The following is a 27,259-nucleotide window of genomic DNA, read 5'->3' as shown; positions in this document are numbered from 1 at the left end:
CCTTGGGCATTTTTGTGTCTTGCTCTGTACAGCTTATCTGCCCACAGAGATACTTCAGAGAAGAAACTTGTGACAATGGGGAGTTAGGCCTCTTTCTGTAGGCAGTAATAACTAGCATTTATTATGGACTTAGTGAGTGCCAGGCATGATGCCAATTACTTTACATGCAGTATTTCACTTAACACTGATGTCGGCTGAATCATGGCCCCCAAAATTCGTATGTTGAAACTCTAAGCACCAATGTGACTCTACTTAGAGATACGGCTTTTAGGAGGTGATTAAAGTTAAAGGGGTCAGAAGAATGGGGCCCTAATCCCTTAGAATTGGTGGCCTTCTAGGAACAGAGAGAGGTTTCTTCCCCATGTGAGCACAGAGCAAGAAGGTAGCTGTCTCAAGCCAGAAAGAGAGCCCTCGTCGGAGCACGTTCACGCTGGCATCCTGATCTCAGACTTGCAGCCTGTGCCACTGTGAGAAAACTAACTTCTGTGAGGCCACCTAGTCTGTAGTGTTTTGTTATGGCAGCCTGAGCTGACTGAGACATATCCTCACAAGTGCTCTACAGATTCGTTGCTATGGTGGTCTCCATTTACAGAGGTGGCAGCTGTAAGATGAGTGAATGAGGGAGCGTGTGTAAAGTCCCACAGAGAGTGAGCTGCAGAGGTGGGGCTCGGACTGACGCCTGACTGCCCTGTGTTTGTTCTGGTCTTCCCTGCTGCACTCTAGAGCACAGGCACAGTCCACCTAGATCACAGCAGCGAAGTCAAAACGGGCCGAGGTCTTAAACCCAAGTCCTACGACTCACATTAAGGGTCAGTGAGCAGCATTTTCTTGTTTTCTTAAAAACAGTGAAAACTTCATGGCCTCATCTCCACACAATGTTAGTCTACTCCCAAAAGATAACTTGTGACCAAGTAGAGGGGAAATATTAAGAGACGACTAAATGGAGTGAAATAGGTTACGTCTCATAGGGTTGGCTGAAGGGGCCTATTTCCAAATTACCGACAAAGGCAGAAGAGCCTCTAGATTCAGGTTGAGGGTTTCACGGATAATACGCCGCCTCCCAAAAATGCACACAGCAGAGCTTTGTCACTATTTTTATGGTAATTAGGAAAGCAAGCTTTCGATGAGACAATAACATCACCCTCAGTCCTCCATGCTAAGCTTCAAATCTCTTTCCCCCACTGTCGTCCTGATGTCTCCATTTGACTGTCTCATAGAAGTGATAGCTTCACAACTTAATCAGAACTCTTTATTCATTCTTCAATTCCCTCTTCCCTAAACCCATTCCTTCTGGCATGGCATCATTCTCGTTACAGGTAGTTGTAAAATGCAGCCAGTGACCCAAATCTTCCTCAAGCTCTCTCTTTTTCTCAATCTCAAATCTCAGGAAGTCCTAACTACTATTCTTCAGAAATGCACCCTTCGCCTTTCCATAATTCTCTCTCTTCATTGCCACTGACATCGTTTCTGGCCTCCGCTGTTCCTGTCATGCCCTCTGCTTCCACCCTGTACCCCTGCAATCTAGTCCTCTACACAGCAGTCAAAGGGACTTGCGAAATTTTATCAATCACATCCTGTCACTCTTCTACCGAAATGTTTCCAAAGTTATTGTACTGCACTTAGAATCAATTCTAAAACAGTGACTGTGGCCTTCAAGGCCCAGTGCAGCTGCACCTTGATCTGCCCCTGGGTCTAGCGGGCTACCTCTGCCATATGCCCCTATGGTGTTCGTTTGCTCAGCTCCAACCTTCACTCGGCTGATCAGTCAGGACTCAGGTCAAGTGCTCCCTCTTCAGAGAGGCTTCCCCTGGCTGTTTCATTTTTCACTCTTCCCACACCATCACACTTCTTTTTTTAACGTATAGCTTGTAGCACAATCTAAATATTTGCATCTATTTACTTTTTCTGGTCTCTTTCCCCCTTCTTCAACACTGCTCACACACCCTTGCAGAAAAGCACATAATAAAGGTGATCTCATTAATTACTGCATCTCCAGTCCCTAGAACCCTGTCCAACATAAAATAGGTGTGTGACACATATTTACAGAATTAATGAATTCATAAATGAATAAGTAAAAATTGTGTTACTTTTTTGTCATTTTTTAATTGGTTTCTTTCTTTGACTGTTCATCTTGGTTATCGCCCTCTGTGTGAGACTGATCTGTCAAAGACTATAAGGCAGATAATGTCCTGCCACAAGTAAGAGAGTTTTCACAGCCCAGGATACTGTTTGGAAGTATCCATCCATACCCAAAGCAGCAGCAGTACTCAGCAGTCAGCTCTGGCAGCCAAGACAGTTTAGGTTCTGAACAGAAGTTGCTGCCTGACAAGGCCCACCTCCCCTTTGTCTTTCTCCATAATTGTGGGTTCGTGAGTTGTATGCACCATTGTTCAGCTGCTTCTCACAGGATGCATCTCTTCAGTGTCACAAGCTATGTTCCATCACCATACAGTCCACATACACGTAGGAATAAATATTATAGGCCCACAATCTTATTTAAGCCAATTTGAAATGCAATAATGTGATTAGACTTTTTACAGGTGTTTTTCCCAGGTGGGTTGCCTTACTTTTCATCTAGTTTCTCTTGGACATTCTATCTTCTCCAGGTTGCAGATACCAGCTGTCAGTTTTAAGTGGCTAGAGTCACCTGAATTCTGACCCGGAAATCCCCAGGGTTCTTTACAGCTCTTTGCTTTCTTTGCTCTTCTTTCTCCTACCTGAGAAAGTTCCCTCTGGCAAGGATTCCTATTCTCAAGCCTGTTCATAATGACTTTTCTCTGGCTAGCCAGTGGTCTCTCTTGTGATCATTACAGTCCCGTAATCGGGATCCAACTTTGCATTTTCTGTTACAAATTGTCATAAACGAGACTTCCGTAGGTCTGAGCAGAACCTCTAGTTTGTACATAGGGCATTTATAACCTTTTACTCACATCTTTTTTCATGTCACAAATTGTTATCATGTGAAAATGGGAGTTTTGCTGTATAACCATAATTCATGATTATTAAATTTTCCAATGTGTTCAGTCCTTTGGTGATATGTCGCATGCATTATCTCACTAATTGTCGCTTATATTAATCATGTTTTTATGTTCTGTATTTTATAATGCTTTGATATCCTGGTCTTGCTAATTCTGGGAAGACTGTCCCTCCTAGGGCTAGCTCATTCCTAGAGATGATAAAATACTTGCCTGTGGCCATGCCCTTTATGAGAACACCAATCCATTCAAAACCCATACCCCGAACATTTCTCTAATGCTCACACACCACATCAACATTGCCTTGCCCTAGATCACCCCAGGGCCAAGTACAGAACCATGAGAACCACCCCCACCGCCCTAACACAGAGCCTACCAGAAATATTCAAACTTTGTAATCCTAAGCTTGCTGAAGTTTGCCTACCTTGCCTCCCCCATTTATTTCCATGGAAATCACAATGAAGACCCTGTGCTAGGCCTTCCTCTCACTCCTTCTGCCTCCTGACCAACCCTGGTGCATCCCCATGTGGTCCAGCATGGCATGGTGTGCCCCTCCTCTTGGGAACTGCAAGGAATATACTCATCTTTCAAGGCAGTTGTCTCTGTGTCTGTCATCTTACCAGCCTTGATTTTAAAACATGCCAGGTACCTTTCAACAAACCCCAAACCCTGTAACATAGGTGGGATAGGTATTCCTGGGTACCAGCCAGGCAGCTAGAGAGATGACAAGTCAGTATCTGAACAGACAGTGTAACTTCAGAAGTAGTATAGGCTGAGCATCCCAAATCCAAACATCTGAAACTTTTTGAGGACAGACATGACGCTCAAAGGAAATGCTCATTGGAGCATATTGAATTTGAGATTTCCACATTTGGGATACTCAACAGTAAGTATAATGCAAAGACTCCAAAATTTAAAATAATTCAAAATCTGAAACACTTTTGATCTCAAGCATTTCCAATAAGGGATACTGTTAGTCATGATGTTAATTTGTCTTTATATATGTTTCCACATATCTAAGAGGGTTTCACTAGGGGCCACCTTGTCATGACACTCAGCCAAGCATTTCCTAGAAAAGTTCTGACAGAAACTACTTAGTCCTCGTTCATTGTGAACCTCAACTCATTTTCTGTTTCTAATTTCAATTTAGTCTCAGCTTGATATTCTATAAATGCACACACTAGTCCACAGCAGTGTCCTACAGAGGAATGAACTCTCTCCCACACAACTGAAGACTCACAGAGATTCACATGAAATGCAACCTTTGCAGTCATTTCTCTGATTTGCTAGCCCATGAGTTGAGCCCATTTATTCACTCAGAAATACTGAGCTAGGAAATGCTGTTACAGAAGAAAATAGACACAGGCCCTCTTCTTTAGGACTCCAGATACCTTATTTCAGGGGAGCCAGCTGTGCAAAAAATGGGAAACTTGGTTTATTTCTTCGCAAGAGCAAGACTTATTATATACTGTTAAGAAAATTTACGCCTCGCTTCCACCCATCTCTGCTGCTCTTCTTTACTTGTCTCAGCCATTCTTTTCCTATGGGGAATCTCATGCTGTCCTAGCCTTTCTCTTTGTCCTTAATAACTCTTTCTGTCTCAAGCAATCTTTTATGAGTTGATTTAGCAACTGCCCCATTTTCGTCTCCTGAGAAGCAATAGAACCAGCAGGTCCAGGAGAGAGGAAGGGATGTGAATGCTCTACAACCAAGTGGCAGAGCTGCGGGCGTTGAGGGGAAGCCTGAGCCAAGTCCACGGCTGCCAGCCACCTGTGTTCAAGCTCCAAACTCTGCAACTGAAGAAAATCATAAGCCCGGCCTCAGGTTCTCAGCTTTCCACAAGTTAAAGTATGAAAAAGAGCCTTTCCCGTCTGGTGATACTAGACTAGAACTCAGAGCTGAGAGGTTGAAGTACAGTGTCAATCAGGAAACCCAGGTTCACTCAAGTCTTGAGAAAAGACACGTGTCATAAAAGCTAGGAGGAAATCCCAAATTAGGTTGTGGGGCTGCTCCCTGAGCCCCCAGCCTCTCCTCTCTGCATCACAGCTCCCCAAAGCCTTGTACCTCAGGAGCTTATGGATGAGAGCTGGACCCCACTGCTGCCTTTGTCATACCTGCTTTCTGGAAAGGACCTAACCCAGTGGTGCACTGCATGACAATGCCCTGTCAATGACAGGCCGCGTATATGACAGTGGTATAGAAAAGATTACAGTGGAACTAAAATTTAATATACTCCAGTGACACTGTAGCCATCTTAATGTCTTAGCTCAAAGTGTTACTCAGGCATTTGTGGTGATGCTGGTGTAAACAAACCCTACTATGCTACCCATCCCATTAAAGTCTAGCACATGCAAATATGTATAGTACATAATAATTGATAACAAATATAAATGACTATATTACTAGTTTTTATGTATACTATACTATACTTTTTATCTTTAGAGTATGCTCCTGCTACTTATTTTTAAAAGGTGATTGTAAAATAGCCACAGGCAGGTCCTTCAGGAGGTATCTAGAAGAAGGCATTGCTATCATAGGAGGTGACAGCTTCATGCGTGTTATTGCTCCTGAAGCTCTTCCAGTGTGAGGAAATGTGGAGGCAGAAGACAGTGATACTGATCATCCTGACTCCATGTAGGCCTAGGCTAATGTGTGTATTTGTGTCTTAGTTTTTAGCAAACAAAATTTAAAAGTTAGAAAAAAGTGGAAAAAAGCTTAGAATAAGGATATAAGAATACATTTTTATACAATTGTACAACATGTTTGTGTTTTAAGCTAATGTTATTATGCAACAGTCAAAAAGTTAAAATAATTCAACGTTTATAAAGTTAAAAAGTTACAGTAGGCTAAAGTTATTATTGAAGACAGAAAAATGTGTTTTGATAAATTTAGGGTAGCCTAATTGTACAGTGTTTATGAAGGCTATGGTGGTGTGCAGTAATGTCCTAGGCCTTCATTCCCCACCTACTCACTGACTCACCCAGAGCAACTTCCAGTTCTGCAAGCTCCGTCGGTGGTAAATGTCTGTACAGATGAACTTTTTTTTTTTTTAATCTTTTGTACTTTATTTTTATTGCACATTTTCTGGGTTTAGATACACAAATCCTTACTATTGTGTTACAGTTGCCTGTAGTATTCAGTACAGTAGCATGCTGTACAGGCTTGCAGCCTAGGAGCAATAGGCTCTACCACACAGCCTAGGTGTGTAGTGGGCTATGTCATCTGGGTTTATGGAAGTACACATCAGGATATTCACACAATGACAAAATCTCCTAAAGACAGTTCTCAGACTGTATCCCCCTTCATAAGCAGCATATGACTATATATGTTTCACTACAGCCGATACAATTACTGATAAGTATTCTCCCTTCTAGGTAAGATGCACTAATTAAAAATTTTAGACCTACACATATATGTGGTCTAACCCTTTTAGAATGGGGAATGGGGCGGTATTTATTTGTGCTCAGTCTCTCAGAACTGAAAGCAAGTAGTATGCCTTTGTATCCTTCAGCAACTAAAGTAATAAACGATAAGAGCTTAATGCTTATTTTTGAATTAAATTTCATTTTGCCAATTGTGCAGAGCCCGGTCTAATTTAACAAAAGGCTTTGAGAAAAAATACAGTAGAGCAGATGCGCATAGCAACCATTACATTAGAATACAACGGGGAGGCTTCTGCCAGGGGAGCAGAGAAGGCCTCCCGAGGGGCCCAAGGGACGCGGAGCTCTGGGGTTTAGAGCGGAAAGGGACAAATCCGAGACCAAAGAAACTGGGAGGCTGGTCTCCAAGAGCCCCGAGTCACCTCCCAGCACCACTGCGGTGCCACTTCCTGTGAGGGGTTTTAGGGGGATCAGTCCTACTACTTTTTAGGATCTTCCTGTGTTTTTGCCAGTCCCTGCTTTTTACCACGATAAAGTGTAGGACTGGGACAAATGTTGCATGCTGTGTTTTAAGGAGAAATTGAGATTTGCCACTTTGGGGACAGGCGTCCAGTGGAGGGGCACGGGCGTTTCCGAGGTGGGTCCTCGGAGGTGGGTCCACTCCGCCTCCGCACGGGCCCAGGACAGCGCGCCGTCAGGGCTGGACTCGGCTGGACGGGGAGCCGGCCGCAGCGCGGTGGACGGGCACACCGGTGCCCACCTGGCGTGGGCAGGGTAGTTCAGCTCTCCAGGGCGGGCTTTGAAAACTTCTGCGCTGGCATCGGCGAGGAAAGGTGCCGGTGTCAGTTTTCAATTTGCTGCTTTCCCCAGAACTCCCTCTCCCGCCCTCCCCTCTCCCTCCCCGCTCCCCCCACCTCACCCCTCCGCAGGGGAAGCCACTGCGAGGGGCGCAGCGTTCTCTCGGCTGCTGGCGCGGGTGTCGGGACCGAGCGGAGTGGGCGCGGTGCGGGCTCATCCCTGCAGGCATCCCCAGCCCGGTGGGCGCGGCCGGGGTTAAGGTGGGCGCCCGCGCCCCGCGCCCGCCCGCCGGGATGAGCGCTCAGCCCGCGCCGCCCGCCCGCCCGCTGGCTCCGAGGCGGCACCGGGAGAAAGTGGCGGTCAGGGATGGAGCTGCTGCCATGACAACCCCGGCGGTCGGGGCCCGCTTGCGTCGGGGCTGCTCCCGGGAGGAAGGCGGCGCGGAGGCCGGGGGCGGCCGCTGAGCGTGGCGTCCGCGCGTCCCCGCGTCCCCGCGTCCCGTGCCGCGTCCCCGGAGGAGGCGGGGGCCGCCGTCCGCCCAGCTCCCCGTGCGCCCGGAGCCTGCGCCGGGCGGCGCTCCCCGGGCTGGCCGCGAGTCCCCGACCGGGCTGCGAAAGACCCACCGACCGGAGGACTCTGGCTGCGCCGGCTGCGCGTCCCCGCCTTGGAACTTTTTGCCGCCTGCCTTGGGGTTCCAGATGCGAGGCTTGGGGCTGGGGGACACGTACATCTGTACACGTGTGTGATCTAATAAAACATTTCCTCCTCTCCTTGAAGCCGCGGCTTTTTATGACAGCTCCTGTATGTCAGAGGCACTTGCCTTCTTCTTTGGGTTATAAACTTTTGATGCCAGAGCTCTGCAGAACGTGCCCAACTGAATCTTAAAGTAGCGTCTCGAAGAGAGAGGCAGAGAAAGCGCAATCTGTGACCTTCATCCCCGCACCTTGCTACCTCCTCTCCCCTCCGGGCTGCCTCCCTCCTCCCCAGGGGAGCGTCAAGAAAGCGCTTTTTGGATGCAGGAGGGCGCATCTGGTTCTGCTAGGCTGGAAAGCAGAGGCAGGATCTGAGGAAGAATTCTTAGACTCCGGAGAGCCTGGACTCCTCTCTTCTCCTTCCCCCTGCTCCTGGCGAGCTCTGCCTCTTCCCTCCTCCCCGCACCGCTTCCTGAGCCGGCTGGTGCGCGGGGCGGGGGACCAGGACCGTGCGGCTGCCGGAGTTCTGGGAAGTTGTGGCTGTCGAGGATGGGGGTCTGTGGGTACCTGTTCCTGCCCTGGAAGTGCCTCGTGGTCGTGTCTCTCAGGCTGCTGTTCCTTGTACCCACAGGAGTGCCCGTGCGCAGCGGAGATGCCACCTTCCCCAAAGCTATGGACAACGTGACGGTCCGGCAGGGGGAGAGCGCCACCCTCAGGTAGGGAGCTGTCCTTCCGCGGGGCCGAGCCCCTGGGCTGCGGTCGCTGGGGAGAGGTGGGGAGAGGGGGACCGAGCGCGAGGGCCTTGTGCAGGCCCGAGGGGCGCCCGCTTGCGCGCTGCCGTGCCGACCGCCGTGCCCCTGGACGGGTTTGTCGTGTGCTCCGTCTATGCCGCTCCAGGATCTTATGCGTGAACCTCGAAGTCCACGTGTGGGACTCCATGGTTCTATGAAGCCATGACAGGCTAGATTCTCTCCTGCATGGGCACCAAGATGAGAATATGAGGGCATGGATTTGAAACACTGGGTGGCTAGCCTGAGCCCCTTGGATGGCTGTCACAGGCCAGAAGGTAGATGATGAGGCAGGATCGTCCTCAGGACCACCAGGCTAGCCCCTATCAGAGATGCACCTCAAATGTAAGGCTGTGCAAATACCAGTGCCAGGCCACGGCCTGTTAGGAGTCTCCTCAAGACCCAGGACTCCTGCCAAACCTGGTGTAGTGCTCCTGGGGTCCCTATTGTAAATTATTAGAGCAGTTTTATTTTTGCAGACTGGGTCCAAGGAAAGGAAACATGTAGCTTTTATGCAACAACATCAGTCCTATGTGAAAAGCACAATAGGAGAGCTTTTTGTTTTACCTTAATGAGTTACAGAGAATCACTTGCATGCTCCAGGCAGAGAGGGGGAGAATCTTGGAATATGAACCTTTGGGGACTGGGCTTGCTGCGGCAGAGACTTTAATAAAAATGCAACCACCACTTTCCACCAGCTCAGCAGATATCATCTTTTATCCCTTTAATGAGGCAGTTCTGGTCCTAGGAGACAGATTCAGGGACGTCCCAGCTTAACTATGTCTCACAATGTACACAGGGCGAATGCATTTGCCCTGCCGATGACTTTGATGGTTATGGTGAAAATAAAACATCCTGACCCAGATTCTGCAGCCAGAATGCCTGGCTTCTCCTAGGAGAGTGTGAGGGTGGGAGTTCTTCCTGTTCCTCCATTGGCTTTCCTGGTGGAACCTTTCCTGCATCTAGACAAGCCTCTCCCTGGAGGAGGAAAGACAGGTCTCTGGGACACCGGAATTCTTTCCCTAAGCGCAAGGGTGAAGGTTGCATTCTGCCACTTTGGGTGATACTTAGCTGGATCTTTTTTTAAGTTAGAGAACAGGTCCCAGAACCCTGTGTGCTGATTCTCAGAAGCCCAAAGCAAATGGAGAAAAAAGGAGAATTGAGAGGCCCTTCCTGATAGATGTGAGGGAAAAGTCCTCCTGGCCATGTGGGTACCGCTCAGCCTGCCCCAGACTAGAATGTAATATCCCTACTTCATTGCTTCAAAGAAGGTTCCATGGGGAATCTGGGAACATTTCCCAATAAGCATTTGCAGTAGTCTAGTTGGCTTAAAGATATGAATAGCACACAGGTTATAATACATGTTAACCAAGGAAATGTCAGTAAATATTACTAGTGTTCAGGGATGTTGATGCTGCCACACACGTCTTTACCATCTAATGTGCCACTGGGGGCTAAGAGGTCTAGCACTGAATAGGATCTGAGCCCTGAATTTTCCAAAATCCTCTGTCCTCTTCCTTTCCCCCCAAATTAAACCAGAAAGCTTGAAAACTTGAGCTTTCTGCTTTCTGAGATGCAAGAAGACTATTCCACCAGCAGAGGGCCAGCTTCGATCTACCAATTTTTTATTAGCTGTTGGCCTGTTTTCATGATCTCAGTTCTAATGTTGAGCAGCTGGGCTTGGGAATGGGGATGGGAATAAAAAAAGAAAAGCTGAATAGTTGCTTTTTGTTCTTTGCAGAGAAAAAGAATAACTTACATGTTCTAGCATAACTGTTATCTGTTACCTGGTTGCATGGTGTAATTTTTGTTTAAGTAAGCACATGTCTCATGTTGATTTTGCTTCTCTTCTATACATTTACCCCAGAATAGAGAAATTCAGCACGTTATCTACATTTTAATCTCTTTAAATCCTCATTCTCTTAGCTCATGTCATCTTCTCTTTTATTATTTTCTTCCTTCGTTTTTATCAGATGCTCCCATAATATATACGTTCATCTGTTACTCATTATTTTCTTTCTTTTTTGTCTTTATCACTTAAGTCTTCTTATTCCTTGATTTTTTAAGGTTTTGATTTCACTGCTACCACAGTGTTTCTTAAAAGAACATAAACATCGTTTGCAAATTTCTGTATGTCCCCATCTCTCTCCTTTTGTTTTTACTCTTTTGCTCTATTGGTTAAGAGTTGTGTGCTGTGTGCCCATCTTAACAAATAACTGATTTGTCAGTACTCCGAGGGAGGGTCCATGTTTTCAGTTTCTGGAAGCCCGTGGCTTTAACCCTAGGTAAATATACCATGTTTTATTTGGTGGTGTTTTTTGCTGTGTAAGTTGTAATTCTTAAGTATGGTTTCTTACTCTTTTGTCTCCTTAAAGACATTCATTAGGGATTCATTACTTGGGAACTGAGTGTTCCAAGCGCATTGCATGTTTAGAATGCACCAAAAAACACTGAATGATACCCATGCCCATCACACGGAAAACACTTTTAATGTGGTTGTCCTGGGTCAAAGTATCTTGAATCTGTTTCTAAATCTTGAACGAAGTCCCATGAAGAGGAGAGAGACCTAGTAGGAAAAGCAAAGGAGTCAAGAAACCTGGGTCTGCCTTTAAATTTTCCAGAGAAAAAACGGCACAGCTTAGAGAAGAATGATTTCCCTCCTTTGGGATATCAGTTTTGTTGTGACAGGTCTTTGATTGCTCTGAGGGACATTAGGAAGTGCTGTGCCAAAGATGACACTGAAGTTTTGAACGTGGATGAAACTCATTTTCTATAAGTGAGGCAATATTATCTTCCTCATAACTACTTCATAGGGCTACTTGAAAAGTAAAAATAATTATTTGAATATTGAGTTATTTTGCCCTCTTGGAAGAGGAGATGATATGGAAAATGAAGGTGCTATTCACTATGGTTGAATTATAGCTTCCATGAATCTGATTTGAATTCATTATTACAAATGGGCCCTCTTGGCCAGAATCACTTCATTACAATTATCTGCTGTTGGGTTGAAAATGTTCTGTGCTCTCTATTAGATTAGATATGACAAGAATCAAGAAGTCATGTGTCTGAATCAATGCCCACATCAGTAAAGGAGCCCAGGATGCTCAGTGTGGTCAGCTGGTGTCTATTAAGCCATCTCAGCAGAGTGAATGATGGCCAGTTGTGCTTTCTTCACAGGCCTCAATCTCCTCCAAGTTTGCTTGAGTTCCTCTGTGGGTCCACATCATCTGTGTACATGAACATTTTGAGGGGCTGCAGTGAGGTGGAGGCAAGGTTGTTGCTGTAACTGTTCCACTCAATGGGAAAAGTTCCGACCAACATACAGGGTTTTCTTTCTGGTTTGCTTTTGTTTCGGTGTTTTGTGTTTTTTATTTCAACAGCAGGATAATCAGTTTTGCTGATCCAGGCTTGCTGATCTGGGATTATGCTTAATGGCTCTTTTCTAAAATGTCCCTGCATTTTCATTTGGAGTTCTGAACTAATCCATTCAAAATCAAGTATTTGAGGTTTAACTACTGCCAAGGAATAATCTGAGCAGTGGGATTTTGCCAAAGCAACCTGGGCAGTAGAGTTTCCAAAGACAAAGTTCTGTTGTTTGCCTGGGTGTGTTTCCGTACTTTGCACCTACCTTCAGTTCTTTTTTATGTAAATGAGAAGATTTTGAGTCGCGGTTAGACTATTCAACACAAACGCATGATTTTTCCATTTCAGTGTTTCAGTTGCCCAGGATGAATAAGAACTGGGTACATTCAAAGACTTTACTCCTAGTCTGGGAAGATAAAGACATTAAAAGAGACTCAAGCAGGGACAGGTCCATAAAGGACCTCTCAAGTGGTGGCACGAACCTGGTTGGAGTTACCTGGGATGCTTTTTAGAAATTCCATTGCCAGGAATTGATGATGCTAGGAATTCCATCCCAGATTGATGATGTCAAAATTCCTGGGTTTGGGGATGGACGTGGCCATTGAAAACATCTTTTCCAGTATTTCTAATGTGGAGCCGGAATCGAGAACACTGCTCTAAAGCCCTTTCTGGCTCTAGAGCCTCTGAGCGAGGCTTATCCAGTGTCCCTGCTTTCCAAGGAAGCATCTTCCCCATGTGTGCCTGCACCTCATGGGCAATGTCAATGCCCTAGAAAGCTCTGTGTTTGGGGGCCTAGGCACCTGGGGTGGATTCTTACTCTACCTCTCACTAACTCCACGGCCTTGAACATTTCAGTTGAATTGTGTACATACAGGAACAATATCTATTAAACCTGGTCTGCATTATCAGATGAAAGGAAGTATATGGGTTGTTCCATGAGCCATAAAGCAACATATATGTGCAAGTTATTACTGGTACTAAGTTGAACTCCTCAAAAACAACTGACAATACTCACAAATGTTTTTCAGTTTTGTACGCTCCATCTTGTTCTTCCTCTGTCCCCACACTTACACACAGCTTTAAAGTGTATTAGTCTTTTCACAGTACCACCCAGAATTCTTTCTGCGAGTGGTCAAGAATTGCCCTCGTCAGAGTTCCAGTAACCCTCGCTGCACAGATACACACTAGGACCTATTTTTTCATGTGTGATTATGGTTAGTCTGGGGGCTCCTGGAGCTTAGGAGCTGTGCCTTATGTATTATTGACGATAGATACTGTGGTGGATACTAAAGATTAAAACAAATAACTATTGGTTTAATGCTTTAATCCATCTTAATGGGAAACAACCACTTCTAGTGTATTATTGCCTCTACAGCAATGAAACTCTTATATCTAAACAATTTTATTATCTTCAAAATATGATCCTGGGATATTCAGGCACAGCAGTTGGTTAGAGGTCTTGGAGGCCTGAGGGACTTTTGGATTCCACTCAAATCACTTGCCAGAGGGGACGGTTGAATCTACCAGTGATGGCAGTCTGATCCAAACTATGCAAAGTCTTCACTATCCCTGAGGGCAAGACAAGCAGCAGGGTGGCAGAGTGAAGAGCAGTAGTACCACTGCTGTTTAGCAGCAGTAGAGGAACACACTTGGAAAGTGTGACAACAAGCAGGGTGGCAGAGTGAAGAGCAGTAGTACCACTGCTGTTTAGCAGCAGTAGAGGAACACACTTGGAAAGTGTACCTGTCTTTGCAGAGACAGGGCCTTGTGGGCCCAAGGAGATACACAATACAGGGAGACAGCAAGGAGGTTGGCATGTCCTGGGTTGGGTTATGGTTGCAGGATCCAGCAGGCCTGGGAGAGCAAGGCTGTATTGACTCCGTGACACTCTCTGACATCCCTGATTGGTGGGAATGAGTCTGCCTCCCCAGCACACACACACCACACAAACACACACACATACACCCCACACACACACTACACACACACACACACCACACACACCACACACACACACCACACACACTCTCCACACACACACACACCACACACACACCACATACCCCCCCCACACACACCACACACACACCACACACCCCCCACACACCCCCCACACACCCCCCACACATACATTCCACACACACACACCCCACATACACACATACACCACACACCACACAAACACACACCACACACACACACCACACACACACTCCACACACACTCTCCACACACACACACCACACACACATACACCACACACACACCACACACACACCACACACACACACTCCACATACACACTCCACACACACACTCCACACACCACACACACACCACACACACCATGCACACATACACCACACAAACACACCACACACACCACACACACATACACCACACGCACATACACCACACACACACACACCACACACACACACCACACACACACCACATACCCCCCACACACACCACACACACACCACACACACCACACACCCCCCACACACCCCCCACACATACATTCCACACACACACACCCCACATACACACATACACCACACACCACACAAACACACACCACACACACACACCACACACACACTCCACACACACTCTCCACACACACACACCACACACACATACACCACACGCACACCACACACACACCACACACACACACTCCACATACACACTCCACACACACACTCCACACACCACACACACACCACACACACCATGCACACATACACCACACAAACACACCACACACACATACACCACACGCACACCAGACACACACCACACACACACTCCACATACACACTCCACACACACACTCCACACACCACACACACACCACACACACCATTCACACATACACCACACAAACACACCACACACACCACACACACATACACCACACGCACATACACCACACACACACCACACACACACTCCACACACACACTCCACACACACACTCCACACACCACACACACACCACACACACCATGCACACATACACCACACAAACACACCACACACACCACACACACATACACCACACGCACACCACACACACACCACACACACACACCACACACACACTCCACACACAACACACACTCCACACATACACACACCACACATACACCACACACACACCACACACACCACACACACTCCAGGCATACACACACATACACACACCACACAAACACACACACACACACCACACAAACACACTCCACACACACACCGCACACCACACACACACCGCACACCACACACACACACAGACACGCATGCGCACGCGCTCCCTCTCTCTGAAGCAGGCCATGGGAGAAGATGTTTTAAAGCATTAGAAATATATGTTCCATGGCTTTCTGAACCTTTCTGGAAAACACAGCAGCTCTTATCTAAGCCCTTTGGGTAATTGTTTAACCTTTTTAAGTAAATTTGGCCCTCGGACTCGGTGTAGCTCTGTCTTTCTCATTTCCTTTCCTTCTGGTTTCTAAAAAAGGACTCTGCCCTCGGCCCACTCGCTGTGCTCACTAGGTGGCTCGCTCTGGGGGCGCTGGGGAGCCGGTCTGGCGGCAGTTTTTACAGATCTGATGGGATCCGGCAGCAAGACGCAGTGGAGAGGAAGAGTCGAGCAGGTCTCATTTGACCTTCCCAGGGGAGGACTTTTAAAATTACTTATTATTAACGGGAAGCTGTCTTCAGTCATGAGATGAGAAGAGGGAATTACAGTCCAAGACATCTTTAGGGCCGGCAGAAATTTGCATTGCCTAGTAAGTTAGAAACCAAGGGCTAACTTTTCTTCATTTTCTTTCTTTCTTTTTTCTAACATATACAATACAGCACCAAATTATTTCAGGTTTGTTTGTTTATTGTTTGCCTTGAATGAAGCCGCTCTTGCTCCTGTTAGGTGTAATTGGAGCTCAAGTTTGCATGAAATGGGTCTGGGGGAGGGGTGCACTCTTTTCATCTTGGTCCATTCTCAGGCCCCTGTTGTCTCCCAATAAATGACACTGCCTGCTTGATGCTTTTTATACCCTGGTGTATTTTCTTTTAAGAAGTGAGCGTTGAAGCTGTGATATCCAGGCTGCTCAGCACTGCCTAGCCTAGATCTGTGTATAGCTTTCCTGGTAGAGAAGTTGAGAGAAGGGAACTGTCTGCACCTTGCTCCACTACAAGATAACACTGCAGAGCCTTTAACAAAACCTGCAAGAGCCCAGGGGTGAGGGAAGGTTGTGGGGTGGGGACATGCTGATGCTATTGACACAAACAAAAGCTCCTGTTGTACATGGTTTACTATGTGTCAGATGCCACATTAATTACCTAACACTTCATGTAATTTTCAGACCATTACAATCCCTATTAACAGCCTAGGGGTCCAGGTTTAGAACAGTTAAACCACTTTACCTTTGGTCACGTGGTTATCATGTGTCAGAGTCTGCATCTGCTCCTAGAAAACCTTTATGCTTCTTTTCAACTTCATAGTATGTCCCCCTCCCCAGATATAGAGGACAGAGAAAACTTACAAGTGCCACAAGCGGAAATAAACCAAACACATCCTTTCTATTCCCGAAGGTCGGGAAATGTGCATTTCAGTTGAAGGCTGCAGCTGTCTGCTGTCCCAGCTTTAGAATCTCCTTGCTTTGTGGAGCTTCCCTCCCCTCACCCGCACTCAAGTGAAGCCCATCTAGTACCACCTTCTGAGGCTGGAAATGGTGCACACTGCAAACACTGAGCAACATGACAGGGTCCAACACATTCAACGAGGGATCATTGGTGCTCATGGCTTTGAACCTGCCCTAAATGTTGTACTATGCTGTTACTTGACCTCCCATAGCACATGTGGAACCTCAAAGGGCCTGCAAACTAAGACAGCGTGAGCCGGTCACTTCTTGGTAAGAACCCAACAATGAGACCTGTGAAGATGAGGGATACCAAAGTATAGAAGGAGGAGAAGTAATTTGTTTAAACCCTAAAATATGTCACTCCAATATCCTCCCTCTCATCCTTATATTCACGTTTTAATTTAAGACCATGAACACAGAGAGCATAGGCCTTGCCACGGATTCATACCCCAGAGAAAACCATGTGACTCGCTTTGACTTGCTGGTCCCTGGAGATACATAGTACTTAAATCAAAGCAATGCTGAAGGTCTTGACCTGGCTTCCCAAGAAAGTGCTGATCAAGGCCGGGCGCGGTGGCTCAAGCCTGTAATCCCAGCACTTTGGGAGGCTGAGACGGGCAGATCACGAGGTCAGGAGATGGAGACCATCCTGGCTAACACGGTGAAACCCCGTCTCTACTAAAAATATAAAAAATTAGCCGGGCGCGGTGGCAGGCACCTGTAGTCCCAGCTACTCGGGAGGCTGAGGCAGGAGAATGGCTTGAACCCGGGAGGCAGAGCTTGCAGTGAGCTGAGATCCGGCCACTGCACTCCAGCCTGGGCAACAGAGCTAGACTCTGTCTCAAAAAAAAAAAAAAAAAAGTGCTGATCAATAAAATTTTTAGAAATTGGTTTTGAATATTAAACATTTTCAGTGGATCTGAAGATTTATGGCATCTCAATTAACCAAGTTTCCACTGCATAATCAGAATAAAGAATGTTATCCGTGGTTGTTAAGTTTTCTGGCTGGTCCACAGAAGACAATTCAACTCACAATTACCCAAAATGCTATATACCAGCAATGAAGAATAACAGAAAACAACGTTGTTGTAGAAGTAATTACGCAAAAGAGAGAAAAATGAATACGGTAATTTTCTATTTATTGTGAATGCCAATGTTGAAGAAAAGTAAGTGTAATTAGAAGAAGATAATATGGAAACATTTCTCAAAGATATTTCTGAATGCTTTCTGAAGTTTTGGAGTTTGTTGTATTGTTTCCAGTGCTTACCGTCTGCCTGTTCACCCAAAGGATCTTTTTGGAGACCACTTCACATCCAGGCAGCAGGAGAGGTCTAGGCCAAGTGACACTGGCTCCTGTCTACCCTGCTCATGTGCAATTAAACAGTTTATTTTCAGACACACGGCCTGTGTCCCAGTTATCGGGCCACCTTGACTACCCACTGATGCCTCCTGGTCATTGTTTGGAGCCTCCTGTGATGGAGAAAAAAGGAGTTACCATGTGTACACCCAGGGAATGGAGTAAGTCAGGGTTTATTAGAGAGGCTGTGCTCACACTGAGATATTGTCTGTGAGGCACCCTGTGTAAGAGGGAGGAATTACAGAACTCAAATTTTTACCGCCCTGTGCTTTTGTATGCCGTCTCTAAAGATAGTCCTCTTCCAATTGTCATTTTTATGGCTTCTCCTATGCCCTTTGTTAAATGCATTAATATCTTCTCTCTATCTTGTGTTCTCAGCATCTAACAGAATACCTAATGCTTAGTAGGTGCTCTGAGTTTTCTGAAAAGATTAATGCTTCTCCTTTATCTCTTATCTCTCTCTCTCTCTCTCTCTCTGTTTCTTCTCTCTCTCTCTCTCTCTCTCACACACACATACACACACACATCTCCCTTTTCTAATGAAGATATTCTCACTCATGTTGAATAATTCAAAAGTCACTGAAATTACAACCATAGAGTCTGGCATTTGAATCCTAGTTGAGATACTAATATTTCCCTAAATAGTTGGTATTTCACTTGTCCTTCCTCTGTCTGCTTGCTATAATTGGAGTATTTGATAACTGCACAATATCATTGAAGCCACAGGCAGGAGATTCTGACCATTTGACAGGGAGGAATACCTGCTTTCTCCCTTCACCAAGGTCACATAATAGAGCCTGGCACATTCTGGAAGAATACCTGCAAATTTCAGGGATTGGAAAAGCCAATGTGAGTCATCTCTAAACACTCCAGAGGGCATCTCAGGATGAAGGAATTCATGGACCCATCTCCCTGGGTCCTAAAATGCAGCTGCTTCTGTCACAAGCTCTCACGATGAGGTCCCTGAATATGTATCAGCAACATGCCTCGTGCTGTACCTGTGCAGTGGAAACAGTTATAGAATGTTCTTGATTATATGCTCTGCTTTATGATGGGCGAGTCAATGGGTGCTTAGTGAAATGTAAGATAAAGTATAACCTCTATCAAGAGGTTAAGAACACTGACTTTACAGTCAAAAGGCTCATTTCAAATCCCAACTCTGGTACTTAATGGCTGTATGTGGTTGGACAAGTGACTCAATTTTTCTAAGCCTCAATTTCCTGATTTAAAAAAAAAAGTAAGGACTAGATACCCACTTCACTGGGCTGATGGGAGGCAGTAAATGATATCAAGTTTGTAAAGACTTCAGATTAAAGTCTTACATTGCAGCAAGAGCACAATAAACAGTTGCTATTAAGTTATATATATATATTTATCCATGCAGCATATATATGTGTGTGTGTGTATATATATATGTGTGTGTGTATATATATATATACACACACACACATGAGAAACTGAATTCACGATTAATCCATGCAGCATTTATTGTGTACCCACCAGCACTATTCTAGGCAGTGTGGAAATTACAAAGCTAAATTAATTCTAGAATCTTCTCTCTGAGCATTCACGTATGGTGAATATGTGACTATGTTTGCAGGACATAGAGCCCACAAAACGGGAAAGGGGGATGGAGGAAGAGAGACAGATAAAAAGAGAAGGAGAAAGAAAATCTGCTTAAAAGTAAAATGCACCCTATTAGCGTTCACCAGTGTATTGGACAAGTATATTTGGAACCACCACTTCACTAGGTATAGAACATTTTTGTACCCCAAAAAGCTCCTCCATGCCCCCGTTTTTATTGTGGTAAAAATCCATAGAATGTATCATGTAAACCAATTTTAAATATACAGTTCGGTGGCATTAAGTATGTTCACGTTGCTGTGCCACCGTCACCACCATCCCTCTCCAGAACTTATTTCTTCTTCCTAAACTGAAACTCAGAATCCATTAAACAATAACTCCCCATTCTTCCCTCCCCCCAGCTTCTGGATACTACTATTCTATTACTATTCTATTCTACTACTTTTCTTTTTGTCTCTATGTTTTGACGGCACTAGGTACCTCAGATAAGTGGTATTTTATAGTATTTGTCCTTTTGTAACTAGCTTACTTATTTATACATATGGTCTTTAAGGTTCATCCATGCTGTAGCATGGGCCAGAATTTCTTTCTTTCTTAAGGCTGTGTTCTGTTGCATGTATAGGCCACGTTTGTTTATTCATTCATCCTTTGATGGACACTTGGATTGCATTCACTCATGTGAATAATGCTGCTATGAACTTAGGTGTACAAATATCTGTTTGAATCCCAGCTTTCAATTCTTTTGGTATATGCCCAGAAGTGGAATTGCGGGATCACATGGTAATTGTATGTTTAATTTTTTTGAGGAAACGCCACACAGTTTTCATAGTGGTAGAGTCATTTTATATTCTCACCAGCAATACAGAAGAGTTCCAACTTCTCCACCTTCTTGCCAACACTTATTTTCTGTTTCTATTATTTTCATGAATAGTGACTTTAATGGCTGAGAAGTGGCATCTCACTGTGATTTTGACTTGCATTTCCCTATTGATGAGTGATGTTGATATGCTTATTGACCATTTGTATATTCTTCTTTGGAGAAATGTCTATTCAAGTTGATTGCCCATTTTTAAACTGGATTGTTTCTTTGTTTTTCAACTGTTGGAGTTTTATATATTCTGGATATTGACCCTTATCAGATATATGACTCACAAATATTTCCTCCCATTCTGTGGATTGCCTTATTACTCTTTTGATAGCGTCTTTTGATGAAGAAAAGTTTAACATTTTACTGTAGTTCAATTTGTCTTTTCTTGTTTTTTCCTTTTGTTGTCTGTGCTTTTGGTATCAGATCTGGTACCAAAATTTGGTACCAGATTTGTTATAGAAGATTTGGTATTTGGTATACCAGATTTGGTCTAGAAGGCACTGACAAATCTGATCTCATGAAGCTTTTTTCCTATCTTAAATTTTTTTTTATAGTTTTAGCTCTTATGTTTAAGCCTGTGATCCATTTTGAGGGTTTTTGTTTTTTAATATGGTGTAATATGAGTCCGACTTCATTCTTTTGTATGTCAATATCCAGTTTTTTCAACACCATTTGTTGAAAAGACTGTACTCTCCTCACTGAATGGTCTTGGTATCCTTGTTAAAAGTAATTTGAGCATGCATTCAAGGGTTTATTTCTGGGCTCTCTCTTTCATTCCGTTGGTCTGTATGTCTGTCGTTATGCCAGGACCACACCATTTTGATTACAGTAGCTTTGTGGTATATTTTGGAAGCCAGGAAGATCGAGACCACTAACTTTGTTTATAGTTTTCAAGATTGTTTTGGCTATTTCCAGTCTCTTGAAATTTCATATAAATTTTAGGATTGACTTTTCTATTTCTGCAATGGAATGGGTCGATTGCTTTGGATTGAATTAATTATATTAAGTCTACCAATTCATAAACACAGCATGTCTTTTCACTTATTTTTGTGCTCTTTAATTTATTTCAACAATGTTTTGAGTTTCAGTGTACATACGACTCTTCCACCTTCTTAGTTAAGTTTATTCCTAAGTATTTTATTCTTCTTGGTGCTATTGGAAATAAATTTATTTTCTTTATGTTTTCAGATTGTTTATTGTCAGTTTATAGAAATGCAATGGATTTTTGTGCTGATTTTGTATTCTATAATGTAATTTGTTTATTAGTTCTAATTTTTGTGCACGTTTATGGAATCTTCAGAGTTTTCTACACATAAGATTATACCACCTGTGAACAGAGATAGATTTACCTCTTCCTTTCCTTTTTTGATGCTTTTATCATCTTTATTTTTATTTTTTGAGACAGGGTGCCACACTGTCTCACTCTGTCACACAGGCTGGAGTGTAGTGACACAATCATGGCTCACTGTAGCCTCAACCTTTCAGGTTCATATGATTCTCCCACCTCATCCTCTCAAGTAACTGGAACCACAGGTGCAGGCCACCACATCAGGCTAATTTTTGTATTTTTTGTAGAGACAGGGTTTTACCATGTTCTACAGACTGGTCTCAAACTCCTGGGCTCAAGCTATCTGCCTGCTTTGGGATCCCGTAGTACTGGGATTATAGGTGTGAGCCACTGCACCCAGCCTATCTTTTTCTTTATTGCTTCAGGTAGAATGCCCAGTGCTATATTGAGTAGAAGTGATAGAAGCAGACACTCCTGCCGTGGTTCTAATCTTAGAAGAAAAACTTTCCGTCTTTTCTCATTTAGTATGTTGAGTATGTTTTAGCAGTGGGATTTTTACATATGACCTTTATTAAGGTTACATAATTTCTTCCTATTCCTGGATTTATTGAGTATTTTTTATATTAAATGGTGTTAAATTTTGTCAAATGCATTTTCTGTATCAGTTGAGATGGTCATGTGTTGTTTTGTTTTTTCCTTCAGCTGGTTAATGTGGTATATTCATTGATTGACTTCCTTATGTTGAAACATCCTTGCATTGCAAAAATAAAGCTCACTTGGTTATGAGTATAATTCTTTTAATATGCTTTGAATTCATTTTGCTGACATTTTGTGAAAGATTTTTGCATTAATATTTACAAGGGACATTGGACTAGTATTGGGTTTTTTTTTGTTGTTGTTGTTGTTTTGATAATGTCTTTGTCTGATTTTGTTATCAAAATAATGTTGCCTTATAGAGTGAGTTTGGAAGTGTTCTCTCCTCTTGAATTTTTTGGGAGAGTCATAGGAAAACTGTTAATTCTCCTATAAATGTTTGATAAAATTCACCAGTGATGCTATCTGGTCATGGGCTTTTCTTTTTTGGGAGGTTCATATTTTCAATTTCTTTGCGATTCAGTCTTGACAGACTCTGTCTTTCTAGAAATTTGGCCATTTTATCTAGGTTAATCAATTTGTTGGCACGTACTTGTTCACAGTACTCTTTTATAATCCATTTTATTTCTATAAATTGAGTTATACCATGCCCTTTTAATTTTTGATTTTAGTTATTTGAATTTTATTTTTTTCTTAGTCAATCTAACTAAAGTTTTGCCCATTTTGTTATCATTTTAAGGAAAAAACTCATGATTTCACTGATTTTTTTCTATTTTTCCCATTCTCTATTTTGTTTATCTTTCCTATAATTTTTATTAGTTTCTTTCTTCTGCTAGTTTTGTGTTTAGTTTGTTTTTCTTTTTTTTTTAGTTTCTTAAGGCTTAAAATTAGATTGTTGGGTGTTTTTTTTTTTTTTTTCTTTTTTGTTGTAAGTGTTTAGTGCTATGAATTTCTATCCTAATACTGCTTGTATTGCATCCTATAACTTTTGGTATGTTGTGTCTTCATTTTCATTTGTCACAAGATTGTTATAAAAATTGTTTTTTTTTTTTATTCATTGATTGTTTGAGAGTGTGTTAATTTACACATATTTGTGGATTTCCAGTTTTCCTTATGCTGTTGTTTTCCAGTTTTATTTCATTCTAATTAAAATAGATACTTGATATGATTTCTGTCTTTTTAAATTTACTAATACTTATATTTTGCCTTAACATGAACTATCCTGAAGAATGTTTTATGTCCACTTGAGAAAAATGTGTTTTCTGCCTTTGCTGGGTGGAGTGTTCTGTACACTTCTGTTATGTCTAATTGGTCTGTAGTGTTGTTCAAATTCTTTATTTCCTTATTGATCTTATGTCTGTTTGTTATATCTCTTATTGAAAGTGGAGTGCTAATGTCTCCTACTGGTCTTGTAGAGCAATTTCTCTGTTCAATTCTGTCAGCGTTAGTTTTATACATTCAGATGCTCTGCTATTTGGTATATATGTTTATATTTTTTGTATCTTGTTGGTAAATTGACCTCTTTATTATTACATAACATCATGTGTTTTTTTTGAGAGTTTTGACTTAAAGTGTATTTTGTGTGATATCCCATAGCCACCTCTGGTCTCTTTTGTTTACTATTTGTAGAGCAAATGCTTTTTCAACCTTTCACTTTTGAACTATGTGTGCATTTAAATCTTAACTGGATGTCTTGGGTACAGCATATAGTTGGATGCTGTTTTTTAATCCATTCTGCCAATCTGTGTTTTTAGATTGTGGCGTTTAATCCATTTACATTTAAAGTAATTGATGATAAAGTAATCACTGACTTACTATGCTGTTTTGTTACATATTTTTCTATACACTTTGTAAGTTTTTTTGTTCCTCATTTCCTCCTTTACTGTCTTCCTTTGTGTTTAGTTTATTTTTTATTTATTGGTAGGGATGCATTTTGATTTATTCTCGTTCTATTTTGTGTATGTTCTATAGGTATTTTCTTTATGATATATCCCCATGTTTTGCACATAGGGCTTATATACAATATCCTGAGGTTAGAAAAGACTATTTTAAATTGATAACGTAAGTTACATACAAAAACTCTACTCCTTGACAGCTTGGATCCCACTATATGTTACTGATATCACAAATTATTGGTTTATACATTGTGTACCCATGAACATGGATTTATTACTATGTATAGTTTTATCTTTTAAGTCCTATGAAAGAATAAAATTGGAGTTATAAACTAAAATGACAATAATACAGGTTTTTTTTGGCATGTGTCCATATATTATATTTACCAGAGAACTTTATATTTTCATACAAATTTGAATTACTTTCCAACTTTCTTTTGTTTCAACTTGAAGGACTCTCTTTTATATTTCTTGAAGTGCAGGTCTAGTGGTAATGAATTCCCTCAGCTTTTGTTTATATGGGGATGTCTTAATTTCTTTCTCATTTTTGAAGGACAGCTTTGCTGGATATGGATTTATTGGGTGACAGATTTGTTTGTTTGATTTTGATTTTTCCTTTTAGCACATTAAGTATAAAATCCACTGCCTTCTGGGAGGCAAGGTTTCTGCTGAGAAATTCAGTGATGATCTTGTTGAGAATCTCTTGTAAATGATGAATTAGTTTCTTGCTGCTTTCAAGATTCTCAATTTCTCTTTGGTCTTTGACATTTTATTATAATATATTTCAGTGTGGGTAACTTTGGGTTTATCCTACTTACAGTTCATTGAGCTTCTTATATGTGTATGTCCATTTCTTTCTTCAACTTTGGAACATTTCCAGTAGTTACATATTCAAATAAACTCTCTTCCCTTTTCTCTGTTTCTTTTCCTGGAACTCTCATAATGCATATATTGGTCTACTTTGTGGTGTTTCTTAAGTCCCTTAGGCTTTATTCCCATTTCTTCTTTCTTTAATCTTCGGACTGAATAATTTCAAATGATCCGTCTTCAAGTTCACGGATTGTTTTTTCTGCTTGTTCAAGTCTGATGTATTTTTCAGCTCCAGAATTTGTGTTTGGTTGTTTTCTTCTTCTTTTTCTATTATTTCATCCCGTTGTTCAGAGTCTAATTTTATCCATATATTGTTTGCATGATTACTTTTTATTCTTTGTTAAGTTTTTCTTTAGCTCTTTGAGCGTATGTAAGGCAGTTTTTATAAAGTCTTTTCAGGTAAGTTTAAAGTCTATGTTTCTTCAGGAACATCTTGTGGAGATTTATTTTTTTTTCCTTTGAATGGGACATATTTTACTGTTTCTTTGTATGCCTAGTGACCTTTTGTTGAAAATTTGGCATTTGAAAAAACAATTACCTCTTCAAGTCTTCGCAAACTGCCTCCATGCAAGGGAAGACCTTCACTAATCAGCAAAATGTGAAGGCTTAAGTTCTTAGGCCTTTCCTCGTCTTGTGTGCATCCTTTTTTTCCATTCCTCTGTATACATGGCTATTTTTAAATGTCTCAATTTCTCAAAGAGTCTCACCACAATTTCTTCTCAGAGGCCTTAAGTGTTCTTTTGTTTTTCTCTGCAAGTAATCTCTTGCCCCGGGAAGCTGCAGGTATGCCGTCCTGATGCATACCACAGCCTCCCCTTGCCTGAGATCCAAGCTGCTTTTGGTGTCTGGACTCTGAGGTCGTCATCACAGAGATCAATACAGACCATGCCTCTGACATCTTTAGAGTTACAATCTAGGGTGGAAAGACAGGTAATAAACAAGGTGAATGCATCTAAACACACTATCATGTTACACAGTGATGAGTGCTCTGAAGAATAACAGAGTAGGGTAAATGAGTTGAGAGGGACGAGGGTCTCTATATTCTTGCCACGGTGGTCAGGAACCATGTGTCTGATGGTGGTAACATTTGAGCAGAAAGCTGATGAAAGTGCCAAAGCGAGCTATGCAAACACCTAGTGGAAGCGTTCCAGGGAAAGCGATGGCAAGGGAGTCGGGCTTATGGCAAATGTGTGCTCACTGTGCTCTAAGAACAGAAAGGAGAGGCTGGGTCAGAGTAAGCAAGAGAATGAGTGGTAGGGAATACCACGGAGTCATGGACAGATACTTCTGCCTTCAGATCTGACATGTAAGGAGCTTGGGGGCTGGCTCTCCATCCTCACAACAAGAAAAACTCTCAACACACTGAAAATAAACAATTCTTCTCAGATCCGTCAGAGAATTGAAGTCGTAGGACAGGCCACTACCTTAAAAACTGGGAGACAGGTAAATACAGAGATTCACTGTTTATTTTGGGCAGAAACCACCCAGAAACTACCCCTGGAGTCAGATTCTTCTAAAACTTTAAAAAGACTATTGACTGATTGCTGAAAACTAGATGTAGACTAACTTGAAATGTAAACCTTTTGAATAAGTCCTTGTGGAGTCTCCACACTTTGGTGGGTTTTCCCTCCAGAAACCCTACTAGGTTCTCAGGGTGAAAAGGCATAGGTAGAGCCAGGTAACCATTTGGAAACATTCCCAGAGGATTCTGTTCCTCTTAACAAAAGCTTATTCTTGAAAGAAACTGTTTTCTCACAGCCTAATTACATTTATTTTTTTTTGACCAGAACCTATCGCACTGCAGGATGGGAAATACCCTGCTTTACCCCACACTAGCTAAAAGCCAAAAAACAAAGTTTGAAGAGACAGAGAAAATACCAGAGCAAGACTCAGATACGACAAGGATGTTTGAGCTGTCACACTGGAGGTTTGAAATTACTATGCTTGATATGCTAAATGAATAATGGAGAAAATGGACAAGATGCAAGAAGTGATGAGTAATGTAAGCAGAGAGATGGAAATTCTAAGAAAGAATCAAAAGGAATGCTAGAAAGAAAATATTCTTACAGAAATGAAGAATGGGCTCATTTGATGGGCTCTTTGGTGGACTGGACACAGCTGAGGAGAGAAACAGTGGGCTGGAAAATACGCCAGTGGA

At 42.8% G+C, this 27,259-nt stretch overlaps 1 protein-coding gene across 5 annotated transcripts in view; it reads left to right on the top strand.

The window, feature by feature from the left end:
• The window catches only part of OPCML (opioid binding protein/cell adhesion molecule like), a 1,159,533-nt gene that overhangs the window by 604,396 nt on the left and 527,878 nt on the right, over positions 1–27,259 (top strand). For 2 of the 5 annotated variants that reach the window (XM_077964711.1, XM_077964710.1), the window contains exon 2: positions 8,477–8,561. In XM_077964711.1, coding sequence (XP_077820837.1) covers positions 8,477–8,561 — 85 coding nt within the window. Of the gene's footprint in view, positions 1–7,692; positions 8,562–27,259 lie in introns of those variants that run through there. The other 3 variants (XM_015116148.3, XM_015116147.3, XM_077964712.1) reach the window with 2 other exon arrangements.

This window comes from Macaca mulatta, chromosome 14 (assembly GCF_049350105.2).
Source record: "Macaca mulatta isolate MMU2019108-1 chromosome 14, T2T-MMU8v2.0, whole genome shotgun sequence".
NCBI lineage: Eukaryota > Metazoa > Chordata > Mammalia > Primates > Cercopithecidae > Macaca > Macaca mulatta.
Note: the sequence above shows the minus strand (reverse complement) of the source record. Positions and strands in the feature narration are given on the sequence as shown.